The 20,948-nt window shown below is 35.8% G+C and overlaps 3 protein-coding genes across 4 annotated transcripts; all 3 read left to right on the forward strand.

Annotated features, from left to right (window-relative positions):
- The first annotated feature begins 28 nt into the window (after nucleotides 1–28).
- Nucleotides 29–4,160, forward strand: LOC133667960 (protein DYAD). Of its 2 annotated transcripts, none has more exons than XM_062087677.1 (9): nucleotides 29–181; nucleotides 1,301–1,383; nucleotides 1,481–1,964; nucleotides 2,058–2,441; nucleotides 2,530–2,587; nucleotides 2,678–2,761; nucleotides 2,872–3,221; nucleotides 3,421–3,532; nucleotides 3,633–4,160. In XM_062087677.1, exons 2-9 carry the CDS (start codon nucleotides 1,365–1,367, stop codon nucleotides 3,726–3,728), a joined length of 1,587 nt encoding a protein of 528 aa, XP_061943661.1. In that variant the 5' UTR covers nucleotides 29–181; nucleotides 1,301–1,364; the 3' UTR covers nucleotides 3,729–4,160. The 2 variants fall into 2 exon arrangements, with proteins under 2 accessions (XP_061943661.1, XP_061943662.1); XM_062087678.1 differs by lacking the exon at nucleotides 29–181 and adding an exon at nucleotides 242–495.
- A 7,216-nt stretch (nucleotides 4,161–11,376) lies between these two features.
- LOC133668215 (BURP domain protein RD22-like) lies at nucleotides 11,377–12,803 on the forward strand. The gene has a single exon (XM_062087984.1). The coding sequence runs from the start codon at nucleotides 11,417–11,419 to the stop codon at nucleotides 12,446–12,448; it is 1,032 nt and encodes a 343-aa protein (XP_061943968.1). The 5' UTR covers nucleotides 11,377–11,416; the 3' UTR covers nucleotides 12,449–12,803.
- A 1,109-nt stretch (nucleotides 12,804–13,912) lies between these two features.
- Nucleotides 13,913–19,029, forward strand: LOC133668143 (uncharacterized). Its single transcript, XM_062087879.1, has 7 exons — nucleotides 13,913–14,263; nucleotides 14,442–14,525; nucleotides 14,622–16,188; nucleotides 16,291–16,569; nucleotides 16,690–16,838; nucleotides 17,085–17,654; nucleotides 18,955–19,029. The coding sequence occupies exons 1-7, from the start codon at nucleotides 13,913–13,915 to the stop codon at nucleotides 19,027–19,029; spliced, it is 3,075 nt and encodes a 1,024-aa protein (XP_061943863.1).
- The last annotated feature ends 1,919 nt before the right edge of the window (nucleotides 19,030–20,948 follow it).

Below are 20,948 nucleotides of genomic sequence, written 5' to 3' on the forward strand. Positions count from 1 at the left end.
TGGCTAGGGTTTTAGTATTATTTTATTATTTCAATATTTCTATATTTATTTTTCTTGAAAAAACATTTTTCGTTAAGGCTACAGTGTCGGCCCTAACACAAACAAACAAACACCTTCCAGACTCTCTTCGAATTTCCATAAACCCATCAATCAGACAACAAATTCTCAACAACACACTAAGGTAAGCAAGCCCTAACTGTTTCTTTCTATGATCCTTTTTTTTTTCTGCGATTCCCCCCCCCCCCTCCTTTTCGTGTTCTTTTTAGGATTTCTTTTAACAATGTCTTGATGAATGTTTAAGGAAGAAACCCTTTAATTTTGAGGTAAAACCCTAAACCCTGATTTTGTTTATGGCTTCTTCGTGTTTTGGTTTCTGAGACGGCGTGATGGGGATAAGGGCATGGGGTTTCTGGTGGCTTGGTTGTGAGGAAAAGAGGAAAGTAGAGGGGAATGGGTGTGGAGATCATGAATTTTTTTTTTCTAAGAAACAAACAGGTAAAGAAAAATAAACGGTGGTTTTTGTTTTTATAGTTTTTTTAAGGAGGGTTTGTTGGAGGGTGGGATCATGATGCTTATGGAAGTATGTGAAAGATTTTGAAAATGCTGATGGCAAGGTGTTTTGGAAAGCTGTTTTATTACTTTGCACTGGTTGAGAACTTGAAAGAATCTTAGTTTGATGTGTTAAGTGATGTTATTGTTGGACTTAAAAGCATTTGCCTTTTGTTTTTGGATTTCGTGTTCTCTGCGTTGTTTTGTGATGCATTTAATTGTTTTTTTTATCAGTATATATGTACACACATGTGTGTATGTATGTATATAAGTTTGGAAGAAAACTGTTTTGTCGAAGAATGTGGACACTGAAAAGTTTTGAATGCAATTACTGATGTGTTTATTGTTCGTTTTTCTTTCCTTTGGGTTTCCTTGCTCAATGCATACTTACAAAGTGCAACATATTTTAATGTTTTGATTGCTGCTTTTCTCTTTTTGTTTGGGGTATGTTTACCATGTATATGACATATGATTGAACCTGATGGTTTCTGCATGGTGAAAACTCGCAAGATTTCATTACTGATGCATGGTGTATGCTGCATTATTGTAGGAACCAGCGTAATCATGTTTGTTTTCAAAGTTTTTGATGGGGGCATTGTGTGCATGCTTGTGCATCTATATGAAGAGTAGTTGATTTTTAATCTAACAAAGTTTTTTCATGGCTGTGTGTTTTTCATTCATTGAGAGGGGGGGGGGGGGGGGGGCAAGGGGTAAAAGTGCTTACACTGTATTTTTTTCTTGTGTTTTGTAGATAGTTTGAAGGGAAGCTTTAACTATAACGTGTGCTTCTGGACTATGGGATCGTGTGCTTTTTGATGTCGCAGTCATACAAAGGTAGTGGAAATTAAAAGCCTGTTCTGTTGGACAACGGGATCATATGCATGGAGTCAGTTGTGTTTTTGAGGTTTTCATTGTGCTTCATTTTCTGCAGGTGCTTCAGAATCGCCTGAAAGTTGTGGCAGTGGAGAAGAAAGTACAAGGAAAGGGGAGTGTTTGTTGGAGATCAAACGCACTGGAATGGTACAATGGGGAATCAGCAGGCATATTGAGTTCATTGACAACAATCCATCTCCAGGGGAAAATAACCCTCAACTTCCATCTCCCATTATCAAGCATGGACAGCAGAACCCTCAACTTCCATCTGCCATCACCGGGCATGGGAATAACCCTCAATTTCCATCTGCCATTGTCAAAGAAGAAGTAAAAGATGATGAAGCTAGGACAACTGAGTCTCTTGTGTTGCCAGAAGCTAAGAAGAGGAAGCATCATGCCCTTCAGGAACCCAGAGAAGCACGAGCTGTGAGATGTTCTAAAGCAAAGCAAACTAGCCTTGTTTATAAATGTAAGCAAATAAAGCGTGAGAATCCCATAGCAGTAAAAAAGGAGAATGTCATGGATAGATGGTCAGTAGTCAGGTACATGGTAAACCATTTTTCTTTTTCTTCCTATCAGTTGGGTTAACACGTCATATGGTGCCTTTTGAAGTGAATGGTGTTTCTGTTTTGAAGGTATAATCAGGCGGAGAAAAGTATGTTGGAGGTCATGAAGGCTGAGGGGGCAGTGTTTGAGAAACCCATTTCCCGGTCAGCACTGCGAATGGTAGCTCGTAAACACATTGGTGACACTGGACTCTTAGACCACCTACTGAAGCACATTGATGGTAAGGTGGCACCGGGTGGCACTGAGCGGTTCTGTCGGTGTTATAACACTCAAGGGAAAATGGAGTATTGGCTGGAGAGTGCTGACCTGGTTAAAATTAAGCAGGAGGCTGGAGTACCAGATCCAAACTATGTTCCCCCATCCTGGTTGAGGCCTGGTAGTGTTGCGCCACTGGATTCTGTTTCTGCTGAAGAATTGAGTCTGCTTAGAAAGGAAGTAGCAAAAATGACGAGGTAAATAAAGACAGTACTAGATAAAAATCTTAATTATTTAAGCTTAGGTGTGCTGTCTTCCTTGAATAATCAAGTCTTCCTCTTATAGGGATATGGAGGAGCTGGTATCCAAGAATCAAGAGCAACATCAAGCTAACCATGTTGGGGTAAATATTGAGTTACAATCTGGAGTAAATGAACATAATTATTAGGATTGCTTTATAGGGCTCCATTTGAAGTCTTTGTCATTTCAACAGGATATTTACAAGGAATTTGTGGAATGGAGAGGTAAGACAGACCAGCGCCTGATGGAGATTTCAAGTTCTTTGGGTGGTTTACAGGTACCACAGGAATACCTTATCTTCTGTTTATTCTTTCTTCAACTTCTGATGTACTTTTTGCACCTGTCAGTGTACCTCAATCAATTGCCCTTGAATTTTCCTTTGGACAGGGAAAGTATAAGGAGATGATGGCATGGAAGTCGAAGATTGAACAACAACTCAAGGAAATGTCAAATTCACTAAGCAGCTTGCAATCATCAAAGCAATGCAATACCCTGAGTCCAGTTTCTGAAAGATGGGAGGACTGGTTGGAGAGCACCAACTTGGATAATATTCAAGGGGAAGACTTTGCACCTTGGCTAGAGAACATGGATTTGGTTAATGTTGGGTATAATGCCTCATTGAAAGAACCCTACAATGCCTCTCAACTGTGGTTGAAACCCTGTGATAGCCCCTCTCAGGAGCCTGTTTGTGCAAGAGAGCTGGAGCTGCTCAAGGAAGAAATGGCCAAAATGAAAAGGTGATAATTTTTTTTTCTTCTTGTTTATTTATTTATTTTTGTAAGTAGAGGACATAAAATTTCAATGCATAGTTTTGAGAAAAGGTACAGAAGGCTTTGTGTTTGAACTATATCTATCAAAACACTCCTCCCTCCACAAAGGAAAAAGGATCTTTATTAATGATCTGAGGTTTGTTGTGCCTTTCTGTGGTATAAACAGAGATATGCAGGGGGTGGTACCCAATAGGATGGAGGAAGATAAAGCTAATATGACCTCAGATTCATCTGCCACGGCCAATTCCAAGACAGAACTTGACAATTCATTTTTTCAGGTGACGTTTGATAATAGCCGGTGCAAAATAAATTGCTCGTTATCTCCTATCATGGTGTATGAGCTCAATTAAACACACGGTTCATATACTGTCTTTGCAGGAAATGTTCAAGGACTTCGGAAAATGGAGAAAGAAGATGGAGCAACAGATGCTTGAGATTTCCAATGCTGTCAATACTTTACAGGCATCAAAGTAATACCTCTCCTGAAGCCTTGACATGAAGATAGAAAAGATAGGATGTTAGTGATCTTTTGTTCCATTTTGAAGAAACCCAGTTACCCATAGAGTAGCAGGATTAGATATTTAGATACTGTACAGGCTTTACAAGCTAAAACAAGAGCTCTTGCTGATTCCAAATCATCCAAAGCAATAGGACCGGCATCTGACCTTTTGACCACCAAATGAACCAGCTTACATGAACCATATCTTATATATGAGATGCTAATTGTAGAGATCCCGCTTTACTGTTCTTGGGATATAGATGAAGTTGGACACCTTGGAGTGGATCCTTTTTACCGGCTACTTAGTTATAGAAGTTTATTTTGTTTAGGATATGGGATTGTAATGGATTAATGACTATTGCTCTCCTTTATTTTCATGTTAATCTACTGGCAGCTCATGTTTATCCTCTTCTGTGTCGGCCAAACTTGTATAATTAGTTATTACAATTTGTTAGAAAAGAAGTCATCATTGTGGGATCTTTTGGTCAGTTTGCCCGATGCTGCATTATCACACATCGGTGCCTGTTAGCTTTATTGGCTGTAAAGTAAACCAAAAGGCCAAGAGAAGGGGCAATCTGGTCGATGCGTGCGCTTCTTGTATGTAATTGAACTTTTGTATGATTTGAGTGGTGAAAACAGGTCATAAAGTTGGCCTTGGTTCACGTTCATCGGGACTAGGTTTGTATCTGCGGATCCCTGGATGAGAGACCCTGAGGACCTACTGTCTTGTGAATTTATATTGTTGCAGAACAACTCAAGCTTCTAATATGGAGGAGCTTATTGTGTGGCTTAAAATCAATTTGGATCGCATTGCAGGCGTGTGTTCAAGTTTTTAAGTTTTGGAATCAAGTGAAATTTAGAAAAAGGAATCATTTGGTCTCTGCATAATAATAAACTTTCTACAATTACTTACCATTGCGAATATGAGGTTTGAACTCGAAATTATTTTAACCACTATATACGTTGAGCTATAAGCTTATTGACAAATGATGCTGAGGAGAATTTGAATCTAAACTTTACTCTTTCATAATTTTTTACAATCATGTAAGAATTATCTATGTAGCAAAGAAAGTGAACATGGGATCTCAAACTTCTTTTATATTTTTTACAACTAGGTTGTTTATCATCATTTTTTATATGAAATAAAATATTAAAAAATTATCTCAATCTAAAATTAAAATTATTAAGTAAGGTTTCAAGAATAGTTTTATATCTCTCTAACATATATTCTCAAATGAAAACTTTTTAAACTTTAAACTTGTATAAACTCACACCACCTTATACTTAATTTTATTATTTGTAATGGGAGTGATGAGATTTAAACTCATGATTATTTGATTATCAAAGCTTTAATATCATATCAAAGAACCATATTATACAACTGAGCTTGTTGAAACCAAAGGTTCTAAGTATTCGAGTGAGGATCTGACACTACCATATGAGAATTTGATCTAAGCAGACTTTGTGGATGACCTAGCAGAGATAGGTCTATACCCAAGAGGAAGATGTTTGGTCATGTCAAACTAAGTTAGCACCTTAAAATTGAAATAACATGATATCCAACTATTATATATGACTCAAAATTTTCCAGGAAATTCTATAGGCATTTCTCTTTTATTAAGCTTCTCCATTGCTTATTAAACCATGGGATCTCTTAAAATAAGGCCTAAAAGTTGCTAGTTGGGGCTAGTTTTGTTATTTTCCTTGGACTTTTTGGATTTATTATTTTATTTTGGATTTTATTTTAATTTCCTTGATGTTTTGGGACTTTAGGTTGTTTCCTGGTATAGATAGGTTTTCCTAGCCTATTTAAAGGTTTTGAAAACCTCTTAAAAAGATAGCCACCATATATTTAATTTTTAGAGAATCAAATTATGAATTTAGAGTTTACACCTACAATGCTTTTCGCTCATTAACATTCTAGTGGTTTTTATGCTATTGTTGTCTTATTAGCTTCATATTGCATTATTATCTCAACCCAAAAACTTAAACTATTAGGTGAGGTCTCAAAAACAGTTTTATATTACTCTTTAATAGGGAAAACATTGCATGGTTTCCAGAAATGGAAGAAATTGAAGCCATTACCAATTGAGAATCTTTTGTGAAGTCTTTGCAGATTCAATTTATGACATCTGCTTATGATGACCCTATGAAAGCACTTATCAACCTAAAGTAGATTACTACGATAGAAAACTATAAATCCCAATTCAAACTCATTTCAAACAAAGTTTGAGTATTATTTGATTCTCAATATTTGATTTCGTTTTTAGAAAGACTGAAAAAGAAAATCAAAATTAGGGTTAGGATGATAAATCCTTATAATCTTGTTGTGGCCTATAGGCTAGCTCAAATGTAGGAGGAAAACCTAATGGTTGTTTATTGAAGTTGGAAGCCTATTACCGATAAGATTCAAGGGAAACCCACTTTCTTAGACCAATCTAGAGTTGATCTAAAATCTAGCCTATCAATTCAAAAACTAACATTGGAAAGGCCTATGTTTTGAATGCAATGGAAAGTGGAGTATGAGCCACAAGTGTTCTTAATTAAAAATGTATAAGAACAAGAAGATTTAGGTTTTGCAGCGGTCAAAGACTTGATTGATTTTGAGGAGCCTTTATCGGTTAATAAAGGAGAATAGATATTCATATATGCTATGATAGGGATTCCTAACCAAGGTTGTCAATTATATTTTGTTTGACATTCTGTTTCTCTTATTGTAATAATAAATTTGAGTTTCAGAGTATTTTGGCATTTCATTATGAGGTCTTGCACTTTACATTTTATATATAAATTTCAAAATATTAATTCAACATACATGATTTCAATTTAAATTCAAATAAAAATTAACTTTAAATTATACAATACAAACACAACATCAATTATCTAAATATAATTTTAAAATTTAACACATTTTTAAATTGTTAAGAATCAAAACTAAAAAGAATTTTAACTTAAAATAATTCACCTTCACCAAAGACATTTCTAAGTATTTGCTCGAGTAAGTTAGTGAGGTGAGCCACACTTGCTTTTAAACACTCCAACTCTTCTTAGAAATAAACATAACGGTGTGCACGCTCTTCGTGTTCCATATTTCTTAGTCAAAGTTAGGTGTTGTAGATTCTTTGAGGACCTATATTTCAACCTAATGCATATGTATATATGTTATTTATAATGAATGGATGTATGTGTATGGATGCAAATGTATGTACATACATATTGGATATGGATTGCAAAAATCCATGCAAAATAAATATCTAAGGAGTTCATGCTCTAAAGGAAGGTTCTAGGGTCATTATATGAGGGTAAACGTTCTATCTAGTCTCAAAAGATCTATGAATTGCCCAATGACTACCTTACATGAAGGCAATATAAGAGTTTACAAGAAATGGTTGGGGCACAATGTAACTGCCATTACCGAGTAAATATTCAATTCATAGTTGGATGTTTCATGAATTTGAACCTCGACTGAAAGTCATGAGGAAGGTCATTACTCCCACTTAACATAGAATTAGGTCTACTCATGAAATCAAAATCATGAGGGCATTAACCCATACCCGATGTACTTATTCATAAATAAGAAATAAAAATGCTAAAGTAGTAAAAATACAAGCTAAAATTAAACAGATCACGACAAATAGACAAATAATCAAATAAGCAAAACTTAGTCCAACAAGACAAGGTGTTCCCCAGTGGAGTAGCCATCCCGTCATGGGGCAACGTCAAACGACGCACTCTGGAATGTGGTGCCTCCCTAAGAAGGGTAGTTGTTAGGAAAAGGAAAAAGGTTTTTAAGTTGAATCATAAAATTAAGATTAGGGTTCAGAAGTCACCACTTAATATTAAGGTTACTAAGAAACCTATGGTCTGCGAGAGTCTAAGTAAATGATTGATTGTGTAAGGAGAAGACACATCACCCATAGTGCACCTTACCTAAGGTAAACTGCATTGTTGTTTGATTGTTTTTCTAAGTCAAGTTTCTACTCGTTGGTCTTTTTTTAAGATCCAAGATAGATCTTCTTTCATGAGAAAGTCTCTACCTTATTGGGCTAAAATCCTAACCGTTCTAAAGTTCAAAATTAACTTCGCATTTATTTTTCACTTTGTATCTTTAATACCTTAGAGTATACTCTATTGTGTAGTTTTACACCCTCAAATATTAAAGTCTAAACCTAAACCCTAATATAAAATGAACAAAATGATTGTAAAGGTTTTTTGATGTTTTGGTCAAACCCTAACAAATAATCATAAATTGGTTATGATATCTATTATTTTTCATATTTTTAAAACATGAGAAAGATGTAATTTTTTGTCTTGAAAAACTTTTAGGATTTGGCCGTATAAACAAAATATTTTTTTTGTTTTTTGAAAGAAGAAATTAATTAAAAAATGAAATTTTTATGAATTTTTAAAAAATTTCAGAAACATTTTGAAGAAAACCAATTATTATAATACCAGATCTGTATCTTATAGTGTAAATATGCAACTTGATAGCATACAAAATCGGTAAAAAAATGCAAGAAAATATTTTTTTTATAATATTATATTATAATTATTATTATATTGGGCTGGGTCGACCCAACCTGTTTGGGCCAACTAGCGGCCCAAAAGGGTTTTATTGATATTGGCCCAACATATTTGGTCCTTTTTTTTTTCAAATTGGTTGGACCTAACCCAGCTCAGATGGGTAAGCCGAATCAAGTCTATCCCACCACTACCAATTAATTATATTGTAGAACGTGAACAATTCACGTTTTGCATGCAACCAAAATGGTTGTAGGTTGCAGGGAGAAGAGAGAGGGATGGAAGGAGGAGAAGCTCATTTGGTGAAAGAGTTTCAGTTGTGATCAAGAGGTTTAATTAGTGGCTCAAGAGTCATTGGTGATAGAAATGGTGGCCAACGTTAGTTGTGGGAGAAAGGAGAAGAAACTTGTAGAGGAGAGATAAAAAAGAGCTCGCGGTGGCTATTCTATGGTTAGTGAGGAGATAGGTTGGTGGATAAGGTTGCGCCACTCTTGTTCACAGTTGTGCTGAGGTGGAAGTGGCTGGAGAGGTGGAAAAAAGAGAGAAAGAAGAGAGAGAAGTGTCAACTGGGAAGGAAAACTAGGGAAAACTAATTTTTGGGTGGCTTTGGACCTGATTTTCTCCATGCTTAGGCCACGAAATCCACCTTTATTTTTTTTTATAACCATGAGTGTCCGGGCCAGCTTATACGCACTTTGACTAATTCTCTAAGACCCTGAAGTTAATGATCATGTAAGCCTCCAATGACCTTGAGGTTTGTGGCACTCGAACTGGTGGCCTCTAGGGAGAAAACCTAGGGTCTGACCAATTGAGCAACACACCTCAGACTTAAATCCATCTCTATTTATATATAGGGGTGGAAGATGGATCTTTTGTCTTTAATGGTGTCAAATCTTAACCCTTGGTTTGGCTGAAAAGGATCTCAACAGTTGGTTTAAAGTAGATACCATAAATGGTCAAATTTGGCAGTTAAAGACTACTTGTGTTGGCCTCTGTAGACTGGCATCACGACTGTTATGGTATCAATCGGTCAAAATAGACTATACTGGGGTGTATTCTAATGTCAGGTGATTATTTTAGTGCAAATTTTGCCAAATTTGGTAAAAAGTAGAGGTATTAAATGCACCAGTAAAGTAGCCTTCTCGACAGTTTTTTCAAAGGAAAAATAAAAAGGAAAATGAATAGTAAACAAAAGGGTGCCGTTTTGGTAAAGTTCAATTTGATCCTTTGATTTTTGATTTATCTCTATTACACCTTTGATTAACTTTAAACTTTTAATTTTATGCAATTTCTTCCCTAAAAAACTTTAATATAAGCCCTAGATTTATGCACCTTTTTCATTAAAGTCTTTGGTTTTGAATATAAATAATTTGACCCTCAGTTGACTATTAAACTTTTAATTTTTTTCAATTGCACCCCTGATTTCAATCAAGTGGGTCCCTATAGTTCTGCTCATTTTGCAAATTGGTCATTGACTCTGATTTTTTTTTAATTTAACCCCTAATTGATCTTAAAACTATTTTTTTATGATTTTGCCTATAATTTCAATCAATTGACTTGACGAAAATTAAATTATGTCTCCTAAAATTTTAATTTTCTCAAGTAAGTACAAATTATGCTCTCAAACTTAATTTTTTTACCAATTAAGCCTTTAATAAAATTAATTTGATCCATTTAAAATAGAATTAAGTCCATGTAACTAATTAAATACTTCAATTGAGTCCAAATTAATTCTTAAATATAATTAAAATTTAATTTGACCCATGATTAAATCAAATTAACCTATTAATTTCTATCTAGTCTTTGGAGGCGTGACAATCCAGAAACTTTTAATTTCCTTGTAGTCCTTATAATTTTTAATTCATAGTTCTATAAATAATAACTCTTTTCATAAATTTTAATTTATGGGAATTGTTATAGAAAGTAATTCTATCCTATACATAATAATATTCAAATAAAGTGAAATTCGAACCTCCAAAGAAACTGTAGGATATATCCAACCATTAAAGTATAAGATAAGTATTGGTTACATAAAATATACAAGATAAAGCAACTTGCAAGTTGGCAACTTAATTACGAGTCCTTGGTATTTAGTTAATGAAGTAACCATTGTAGGTATTGTTCCATTTTGTGCTCTACATCAGCTAGCAGACATTACTAGTTAAAAAAAAAAATGAAGAGAAAAGATTTAATCAAGCTCCTCATTTCAAATATTCTCGATACAGTGGATGCATATCTTTCTTGAATATACGTTATAATTTAATTCAGACCCTTATCACTATTCTAGTCTTCATTTTTTTTAATTACATTAGCTAGCAGACATTACTTCTAGAGCTCCTACATGTGGATAATCATATTGTCACACGTACGTGAATCTAAGTTTAATTTTTTTATTTATTCTGACCAGTAGGGATACTTATTTTGGAGTTAATTTTCAAGTTTTTTTAATACCAATCCAAAGTTGAACTTAGAATGTATAATAATAATAATAATAATAATAATAATAAAGAAAACTCTTTTGTTGTGTTTATTTATTTTTTCAAGATAAAAACGAATGATACAAATATCCTCAGTTAAAGGAACAAATACAAAGATTTATTATATCTCTGTAATAATTTTAGAATTATTTTTTATCTTTTGAAATTATAAATAGGGGAGTTTTTTTTTTCTACGACATCCACTTCCAAATTAGTGCATTATTCATGAAAAAAAAAAATATTTCTCGACGAATTCTCTTGTGATGTAATTAGCTCTGTATATTTATTATAAATTACGTGCATTGTGACCATTATGGGAGCATCACGAAGGATACAAGTGAAAGATATTCCTTTGTATAATTTTCTTTAAGTAGAAGAAATGAAATGTAAATGAACAGAAAATAAAATAAAAAAATGAAATGAAAAAATTACTAAATTATAAAAACTTAGAAACATACAAATTTAATATATAGTGAAAACACAAATACTGATAAATTATTTTTTCTATAAACTACCTACTTAGAACTAAATATAATTAACTTCTACTTCTATATATGTACTTTTTTGTAGTGCGATTTGATGGAAGGCCCCTCCCTCACTCCCTCTATTTATAATGTCTCACTTGCTCCCTCCTTCAACATCTCTCAATCCACTTGTTTCAAACAATGTCTCCAGCCAATTCTTGTGCACTGCTCCTCCTCTTCTTTCTTACTCTCTCCCTCCACATTAACTTTTCCACCGCTGACAATACCAATATTGGTGTAAGCCGCAGGACAGTGGCTGTGGCTGCGGCCGCTGACACTGTCCCTTTACAAAAGGAAGTTGCCACCTTCCTCCCTGGCGATATTTCTCCGCCTACTGAGAAGTATTGGTACTCAAGGTTGCCCAACACTCCATTGCCAAAAGCCCTAGGATATCTTCTACAACCTGGTCATTATCCTTCAATCTCCACAGAATTCGCTAATGAAAACGTAAGTGCTGTAGTTTCTCAAAGAACCTATAAACAAGGATATAGATCTGTCAAGCATAAAACAGCCATAAAGTCTGCCCTCCCCGACTCAACGATATTCTACCTGTACAACGATCTCCAACCAGGTAAAAGGATGAGAATTCATTTTACTAATAGTGGGACCAAGGTTAGTTTCCTGCCTCGTCAGGTTGCGGAGTCTATACCATTTTCGAGTGACAAAGTACCAGAGATTTTGAACTACTTTGCACTACAAGTCAACTCAAAAGAGGCTCAGGTTATTAGAGATGAAATAGGAGGATGTGAGGAGCCAAACATGGAAGGAGAAGAAAAATTCTGTGCTACATCTCTGGAGTCATTAATTGATTTTAGTGTTGAAAGGCTTGGCCAAAATGTTCGCGTACTCTCCACTGACGCAGGCAAGAAGCAAGAGTATACTGTTTCGGCCAAAGCGACAATGATTGGAGATCATAAAGCAGCAGTGTGTCACAAGATGAGATATCCCTATGCAGTGCACTATTGCCATGTAATCGCAGACACAGAGGTTTATGAGGTTCCCTTAGTGGGTGCTGATGGCACAAAAGTGAAAGCTGTGACAGTTTGCCACCTCAACACATCAGCTTGGAGTCCAGACCATATGGCGTTTCAAGTTCTCAAAATTAAGCCAGGACCAGCTGTCTGTCACTTTCTCGATAGCGATACTCTCATTTGGGTGCCAAAGAAGGATTAAAAAATGACTCCATGATCATTGGTAAAAGCTTGATATTGATCAGCAAAGGTCCTTAATAAGTTTGCTGCCCAGTTGTCATAAGTGTTTATAATATGCATTTACTTCCGGTCCCTTCCCCGTTGTCGTTGCTGCTTGTGTTTGTCATATACATGTAGCCCCCCACCTTGTTTTCTTGGAAGTCCTGTTGTCCAAGATGTTAGCAATTTGCTTAATAAGAAGGTTATCCTAAGAAACCCGCCTTATCTATTCAAAGTTTGAATTTGTAATCCTCGACTCTACGTTTGTTACTCAATACATTGAAGTGAAGTTCCCTTATGAATAGTAAAGCTACTGGACATGTCAAGCTTTTTCTGGAGAGACTCTCTGTATGTGTTTTAGTTGTTTTCATTAACGTTGTTGTCAAGCTAGGAGCTTCATATAGCCAAGATTTTCTTAATTCACGATTGCAGGCATGTGTTCTGGTTTTTAAGTTTTGGAATCAAGTGAAATTTAGAAAAAAGAATCATTTGCTCTCTGCATATAATAAACTTTCTACAACTGGTTACCATTGCGAATATGAGGTTTGAACTCGAAATTATTTTAACACTGTTTACGTTGAACTATAAGCTTATTCACAATGATGTTGAGGTGAATTTGAATCTAAACTTTACTCTTTCATATATTTTGACTATCATGTAAGAATTATTAATTAAGTAGCAAAGAAAGTGAATATGGGATCTCAAAGTTCTTTATATTTTTTACAACATAGGTTTTTTATGGCCATTTTGCATATGAAATAGAATATCAAAGAAATATTTTAATCTAAAATTTAAAGTATTAAGTATAGTTTCAAAAATAATTTTATTTTTTTTAATATATATTCTCAAGTGAAATTTTTTTTAATTTCAAATTTACATAAATCTATACTACTGTATATTTAATTTTAAGCTTGTAACTTTTTAGTTATTAAAATTTAAATAACTAAAAATAACCACGTAAAATAACCACGTAAAGCAACTGAGTTTATAAAAATCAAAAGTTTTAACAATTAGAGTGAGAATTTAACGCTATTAAATAGAGTGAGGATTAAATAGGGATAGGATATGAACACACTAAGTATTAGAGATTCTTCCCCCATGCACTACTTTTGTCTTTAATTTCTTCCATTGAAATATGAAAGGAGTGATTAAGACAGTGTGCACTTGAAGCCACATCCTTCCAAAGCCTAGTGTCTGGGTTACTATACCTCCACAGCCACTTGAATGATTTGATGAGTTGAGAAACTAGGACTTCAAGCCGGCCTTGTTTCCTATTCATCAGCACTGGATTTGTCTCTGCGGGTCCCTGGATGAGAGACCCTGAGTACCAAAATTTAAAAGAACAATTTTTTTTTATATTAAGACTCAAAATTTAAACTTAAAATAACAAGAGAGGGAGGAAACTCTTTAAGATGTATTGTATTGGCCTAGATTGAAAGCCCAGTTTATGGCAGTGGATCTCAAAGCCCATCTGACGCTCTCTATTTCATTTGGATCAAACAATGATTTAGCCCTTCAATCAACATACAATCCTCAAGCCATAGTAATTCTGGAACCGCAACACATGAATCACCCAGTTATTTTACACTCTGATGCAAACACAAAAGAGAGTGCAATTGCTCTATCTGCAAAAACAAGAAGGAAGTTGCGACGTACAAAGATGATTACAGCTGATGGAAGTTTGAATGAAACAGTCAATACGAGTGAGATGTATTCTGAGGACTCAACAATACAGAGGTGTAACAGGAGGAACTTGCTAGCTCATGACGAAAACAATAAACCTTCTGAGGGTGATGAGGTTTGTTTAATGCTGGAAATAGGAGAGGTTTTGCAGATTGAAAAACCTCACAATTTAGATGACTTCACATCCTATATAAATCAGCAAAGGCGTAAAGAGAAGGCTGATTGGGAAGCATCCCAGTGAGCAGATGTTCCTCTTTGTTCTGTAAGGATTTTAAATCTCTTTTCTTATGCAGATTCTTTCATGGAATTCTTGTGGTTTGGGGTTAGCTAGAAAGAAGAGGACAGTTTCAAAGTTAATCAGGGATTTTGATATAGAGGTTTGTTTTTTGTTTGAAACTAAGTTACAAAGTTACTCAGACAGATTGGTTTTTCAATTATGGAGCGTCAGTAATGTTTCTTGGTTTGGTAATGAGGCTGAAGGTACTAAAGGGGGCATTCTGGCTATGTGGGATAACTCTAAGTTTGCGGTATCATCAGTGGAGTATGGTCATGGTTGGATCGGGTTATTTGGGCAGAATATCTTGACAGGCTTCTCAGGGGCGGTGGTAGGTGTTTATGCCCCTTGCAATCAAGCTGACAGACTTCTTCTTTGGAAAGACCTTCGTATTCTGAAGGCTGCTTTTGAGTGTCCTTGGTTTTTAGCAGGTAACTTCAATGAAACTATGTTGCGAAGTGACAGAAGCAGTGGCTTCATTAATAAGGTGGGTTCAACGGCTTTTAGACTTTTTATTGATGATTGCAACCTAATTGAGTACAACATGTCAGAGGGTTTGTACACCTGGTTTCGTGGGGGATCCATGAGTAAACTAGACCGTATTTTTTCTAGTCCTTGTTGTCATTTGCAATTCCCCCTTCTGTCTCTTCGACGGCTTCCAAGAGGGTTCTCTGATCATTGCCCTTTAATCCTAGGGGTTTCACCTGCAGAAAAAGGTTGGATTCCTTTCAAATTCATGGATTGTTGGCTCCATCATCCAAATTTTAAAGATATCGTAAAGGGTATATGGGATGAAGCTTGCAATGAATTTTCAGGTCAGTTCAAGCTCATTAAGAAGCTCAGCTTTATGGCAACTCGGCTAAGACAGTGGAATAGGGTTGGTTTTGGGCATCAGGAGACTGCTTTGTCATTGATCCAAAGCAATATTTCAGCTATAGAAAAGAAATCAGAGTATGGGCAATTATCTACTGCAGAGCAGAACTCGCTTGATTCATTGATCAAGAAACAGTGGCAATGTAACTTGCATATAGAAAGCATGTGGCGTCAAAAGTCTCGCCAAATTTGGTGTCACCTGGGAGATCGCAACACGCGTTTCTTCCATCTAGTTGCTAACTTCAGGAGGGCTAAAAACCATCTCCTGAAAGTGGTTCATAATGGTTCTGTTGTTGAAGGTTTACTGATCATAAAAGATGCAGCAGTTAACTACTTCTCCAACTTATTCAGAAGTCCTGATAGATTCCGAATTGGTTTAGGGCCTATTGGTTTTAAAACACTCTCGGCTTCTTCTTCAGCTAGCTTGGAGCGAGATATCACTTTGGAAGAATTAAAGCAGAGTGTTTGGGATTGTGATGGGAGCAAGAGTCCGGGTCCAGATGGTTTCAATTTCAAATTCTACAGGCTTGCTTGGAATTTCATTGCAGATGATCTGTTAGACCTGGCCAAGAATTTCTTCAAAACAGGTAGGCTTCCAAAAGGAGTCAATCATGCTTATGTTCATCTAATTTCGAAGATAGCTTCCCCAGTTGGCTTCAAAGATTTCAGGCCTCTTAGTTTGATTCATGGCATTTACAAGATAATGGCTAAGGTTCTTTCTAGCCGTCTGAAAGCGGTTATGCATGACCTTATCAGTGAGAATCAAACAGCTTTCTTGGCAGGGAGGCAAATAATTGATGGGTTTTTGGTTGCCAATGAAGCAGTTCATTCCTTGAAAAGACACAGAGTGTCGAGCCTTATCTTTAAGGTGGATTTTCACAAAGCTTTCGATAGTGTGCAGTGAGATTATTTAGAGCAGGTTATGAGGCATATGGGTTTTGGTGAAAAATGGATTAATTGGATCAACACTTGCATCTCCACTGCAAAATTATCAGTGCTGATTAATGGATCTCCTTCTAAGGAATTCTTGATGGGCCGTGGGATTCGCCAAGGTGACCCCCTTTCTCCATTCCTTTTTCTAATAGCAGCAGAGGGATTATCTGTTTTGTTTCAAAGAGCAGCTTCAAATGATCTTTTCAAAGGTATCCCTTTTGGAGACGGCTTTTACCTCAGTCACCTACAATATGCAGACGACACTTTGATCTTCATGCCTGCTAATCTTCATATGGTCAAAACAGTTAAAAGGATCCTGTTGTGGTTCGCTATTTGTTCAGGTTTGCACATTAACTTCCATAAAAGCTCTTTAATTGGCATAAATGTTGGGGAAGATACTTGTGCTAGTATGACATATTCAGTCTTTTGCAGATTTGATTTCTTGCCTTGCTCTTATCTAGGCATGCCTTTAGGATCCAATCCTAAAATATTGTCTACATGGAAGCCTATTATTGAGAATTTCATACGAAAGTTGAGCATGTGGAGAGGTCGTATGCTTAGTATGGCAGGACGTATCTGCCTAATCAAAAGTGTCTTGAGTTCATTGCCAGTATATTATATGTCTTCTTTTCTTATGCCGAAAGGTGTCTGTAATATACTAACATCTATTCAACGAAGATTCTTGTGATCTGGAGTGGCGAAGCAAAAGAAAATCTGCAAGGTACAGTGGTGTATTGTTGTGAAAGCTAGAAAAGAAGGAGGCCTCGGGTTGGGTTCTTTAATGTCAAAAAATATATCCATGCTTTTCAAATGGATATGGAGGCTAAGTTTACCAGACCATGCCTTATGGAAACAGGTAACAACCCATTTTTACTCCCCAACTTTCGAGAATGGAATCCCAAAATTGCATGGTCATATTTCCCCATTTTGGAAAGATGTTTTGTCAATCTTGGATCCAAATAGTGTCATCGGCTTAGTATTGCGTGAAAACATTAAATTTAAGATTGGAGATGGATCCTCCATCTTTTTCTGGTCTGACGTGTGGATAGGATCAAATGCTTTACGTAGCATTTTCCCTAAGCTTTACAAAATTTCTACTTTTCGGAATGGTTTGGTTAATGAGATGGGTCAATGGGTGAATGATCAATGGCGATGGAATTTGGTTTGGCGTAGGAAGCTCTTATCTTATGAAGAGCAACAATATCATCATTTGCTCTCAATGCTGGAGCCAACGATAATTCGTCAAGGAAAAGATGACAAACTTATATGGCCATGCAACTCTGATGGAAGCTTCTCAGTTAAATCGTGTTGCACCCTAATTGACAATACCTTCTCTGCGACTGATAGAGTCTTCGAAGCCAATGTTTGGATTAAAGGCCCCCCCCCGAAAGTTCAGGTGTTTCTCTGGTTGGCAGTACAGGACAAAGTTAGTACAAGAGCTTTTCTTCATCAACGGACTGTTTTGTCTGCCACACAAGCTTCATGTGTCTTTTGCAGCTCAAATTTGGAAACCTCAAAGCATCTTTTTATACATTGTAACTTTTCTAGGAGTGTTTGGATGAAAGTTTTGGATTGGTGGGGTATCCAATGTTGTTTACCGAGAACAATTGACTTGCTGCTTCTGCAGTGGCCCGAAATGGTACATGGCAAATTCCAAAGATCAGCTTGGAGATTAATTTCAAGTAGTACTATTTGGGGTATATGGTTGCTGAGGAACAAAATTGTTTTTGAGGAGGGAACTATAAACTTGTTTGATTGTTTCTCCACCATCCTTCATCGGGTTGCTATTTGGTTGCATACTCAAGATTTAAATTTCAATTATACAGGAAATGACCTCTTAAGATCTTCTGATGGCATCAAATTATGGTGTAATAAGAAATCTTAGGTAGTCTTCTTGTTGTTTGCTGTAGTAGATCAGTTTTTTTTTTTTTATCTCTTGTATTTCTCTTTGGCTATTCGCTTTATAGCCTTTTCAATATACTCTCGATGATTATAAAAAAAAAGGATGTATTAGGCATGACATTCATTTCAAGATTAGGACATTAATTCGAATAAAATTTCTCTCTCTGTGTCTCCTTTGGTGCAATTGGCTCTGTATATTTATTATAAAAGTCATCAATAATCATGTCCATTGTGACCTTTGTGGAAGAATCACAAAAGTTTGAAGTTCAGGCCATTTGGCGTTTGAAGTTCTCAAAATTAAGCCAGCACCGGCTGCTTGTCACTCTCTTGCAAGTGATACTCTAATTTGGGACTTTAGGTGCCAGCAAATGATCAAAACACGACTCCATGACCATATGGTGTTGCTATTTGTGTTCGACACTTACTCTACATGCAAGCATGCAATTTAGATTCATATATCACAACAAATACACTTATATATGACATGTTTGTAATAAATGCATGAATTTACGAGTGTAAACACATTATCCTTGGTATAACACGTTTCAAACTTAAGTAAGTGTTGGTTATTATAGAGATCACCATTAGCAATGTAGGTTTTCTTGGCAGAAGTAGAGGAAAAGAGTATTTAGGTTAGTACTTTGCAATATATAGAACAACAGATGCTGGAGATTCCCAATGATGTTAATACTTTACAGGCATCAAAGCGATACATCTCCAGAATCCTTTACATGAAGATAGGATGTTAGTGATCTTTCGTTCCATTTTGAAGAAACCCAGTTACCCATAGAGTAGTGGGAATTTGATCTTTAGATACTGTACAGGTTTTACAAGCTAAAACAAGAGCTCCTGCTGATTCCAAAGCAATAGGACCGGCATCTGACCTTTTGGCCACCTAATGAACCAACTTACACGAGCCATACCTTATATATAGATGCTAATTGTAGAGATAACGCTTTACTGTTCTTGGGATATCGATGAAGTTCGACACCTTGGAGTGGATCCTTTTAACGCCTGCCTAGCTATACAAGTTTATTTTGTTTAGGATCTGGGATTGTAATGGGTCTATGACGAATGCTCTCCCTTACGGTTAAGTTAATTTACTTGCAGTTCTTTATGGTTATCATTCTGTGTCGGCCAAACTTGTATAATATTTAATTACTGCAATTTGCTAGAAAATCAGTTGATGTCATCATTGTGGGATGTTTTGGCGAGTTTCCGGCTGCTGCATGACCACATCTGTGCCTATCAGCTTTACTGGCAGTTTGTTTGATGTGTGTGATTCCATGCATTAGGATCAGATTGCATATAATGCGACATCTTCAAGTTGACATAATATGACATCTTCAAGGCGGCTCTGGTTCCTGTTCATCAGTACTGTGTTTGTCCCTGGATGAGACACCCTGAGTGCCTACTTTCTTGTGAAATAATATTGTGTGGCTCAAAATCTAGTTGGACCACAGTGCAGGCATGTTCTCAAGTTTTTAAGTTTTGGAATCAAGTGAAATTTAGAAAAATAGACTGATTTGGTTTATGCATATAATAAACTTACTCTCTACAATTGCTTTCCTTCTCTTACATAATAAGCTTATTTACAAATGATGTTGAGTGGATGTGAATCTAAACTTCACTCTTTCATATCGTTTTGGCAATTATGTAAGATTTAATTAAGTAGCCATAAAATATACTTCAATCATAAATTATGGTAAAAAACTCATCAACATTAAAAAAAAGAAGAAGAAGAAGAAGAAGAAGAGGCAAATCAAATGGGCTCTTTTGGGCTTTTCCATTTTGAGATACGGCTAGCAAACCAACAAAGAAAAGATAACATGGGATCCATGGACAAATTTACTTCTTTCTTTTTATTATTATTATTATCATCTTTTTAATAATGTTTTATTTTATTATTCATTTTAATTTTTAAATTTTTAATCAACATCCGGAATATAAAGCCTAAGTGTAACAACTGTAATTTTAGAAATAATATTATATTTCAGCAAAACATTTGTCGACCAAATTGGTGAATCTATTTTTTTTTTTTTTCATTTCTGTGAAACTTTGGAAAAGTTTTCTCTGTTATTGTTCTCCTGGAAAGACTCCAATGTTGCAGGACAACAATACCTCCTTTTATTACGACGCCACTGTGTATATATAAGTTGGGAATAATAAGCTCTCTTTGGGCCAATAGTTGCTCTACTATTCCCTGAATATCCCATGCTTTCTTGTTTGAGCTATCATGCTCGAGGAGGCTATGTCTTTAAAACTTTTACCACATTGGTCCGAACCAAGAGTTCTGGGAATGCACTGCTGAGACCCCAACTCCCTAGCAACCATGGGTGGATCATAACTGATATACCCGATAATTCCAAGCAAAGGAACCCATAGATATTTCCCACAATAAGGCTTTGATCTCAATATCCAAATTGCTCTCCAGCTGAAAATAGTTATGGCACCGTATCAATTTCATTGAAAGAATCAACTTCAAGCATCTTACTCAAAAAATTTGTCTCCTAATCATTTTGTTTTCTTTTAGTGTAGCTTGAATTTTCATATTTCTGGTGCGAATTTCTCTACTCAAAGATCTTCTGGTGTGCGATAACCTGTCATCGCCATCTGGTCCCTCTGTTTCAGTCAAGCATCATGCTAGTAATTTATGTTTTCAGACTGTCATTAAGCTTTTTCAAAATTATGATTCTTTAAACCGCCTTGTAGGGTCACCATATCTATTCTCTTATATGGCAGTTACAACACTATAAGACTATTTTTCATGACCAGTTCATGGACGGCAGAGAGTGCTGCAGTGCAATCATAATATGGA

The sequence above is a fragment of the Populus nigra genome, chromosome 11 (genome assembly GCF_951802175.1).
Source record: "Populus nigra chromosome 11, ddPopNigr1.1, whole genome shotgun sequence".
NCBI lineage: Eukaryota > Viridiplantae > Streptophyta > Magnoliopsida > Malpighiales > Salicaceae > Populus > Populus nigra.

What these genes read in the sequence shown, in the direction of transcription:
- LOC133668215 (XM_062087984.1), top strand. Translation starts at nt 11,417, where the DNA reads ATGTCTCCAGCCAATTCTTGTGCACTGCTCCTCCTCTTCTTTCTTACT.
- LOC133667960 (XM_062087677.1), top strand. An exon ending in ATCAAGCTAACCATGTTGGG is followed by an intron (nt 2,588 to 2,677) that starts GTAAATATTGAG and finishes TCATTTCAACAG; the next exon opens with GATATTTACAAGGAATTTGT. An exon ending in GAAATGGCCAAAATGAAAAG is followed by an intron (nt 3,222 to 3,420) that starts GTGATAATTTTT and finishes TGGTATAAACAG; the next exon opens with AGATATGCAGGGGGTGGTAC.
- LOC133668143 (XM_062087879.1), top strand. Translation starts at nt 13,913, where the DNA reads ATGGCAGTGGATCTCAAAGCCCATCTGACGCTCTCTATTTCATTTGGA. An exon ending in TTTTCACAAAGCTTTCGATA is followed by an intron (nt 16,189 to 16,290) that starts GTGTGCAGTGAG and finishes CAAAATTATCAG; the next exon opens with TGCTGATTAATGGATCTCCT. An exon ending in GTGTCTTGAGTTCATTGCCA is followed by an intron (nt 16,839 to 17,084) that starts GTATATTATATG and finishes TTATGGAAACAG; the next exon opens with GTAACAACCCATTTTTACTC.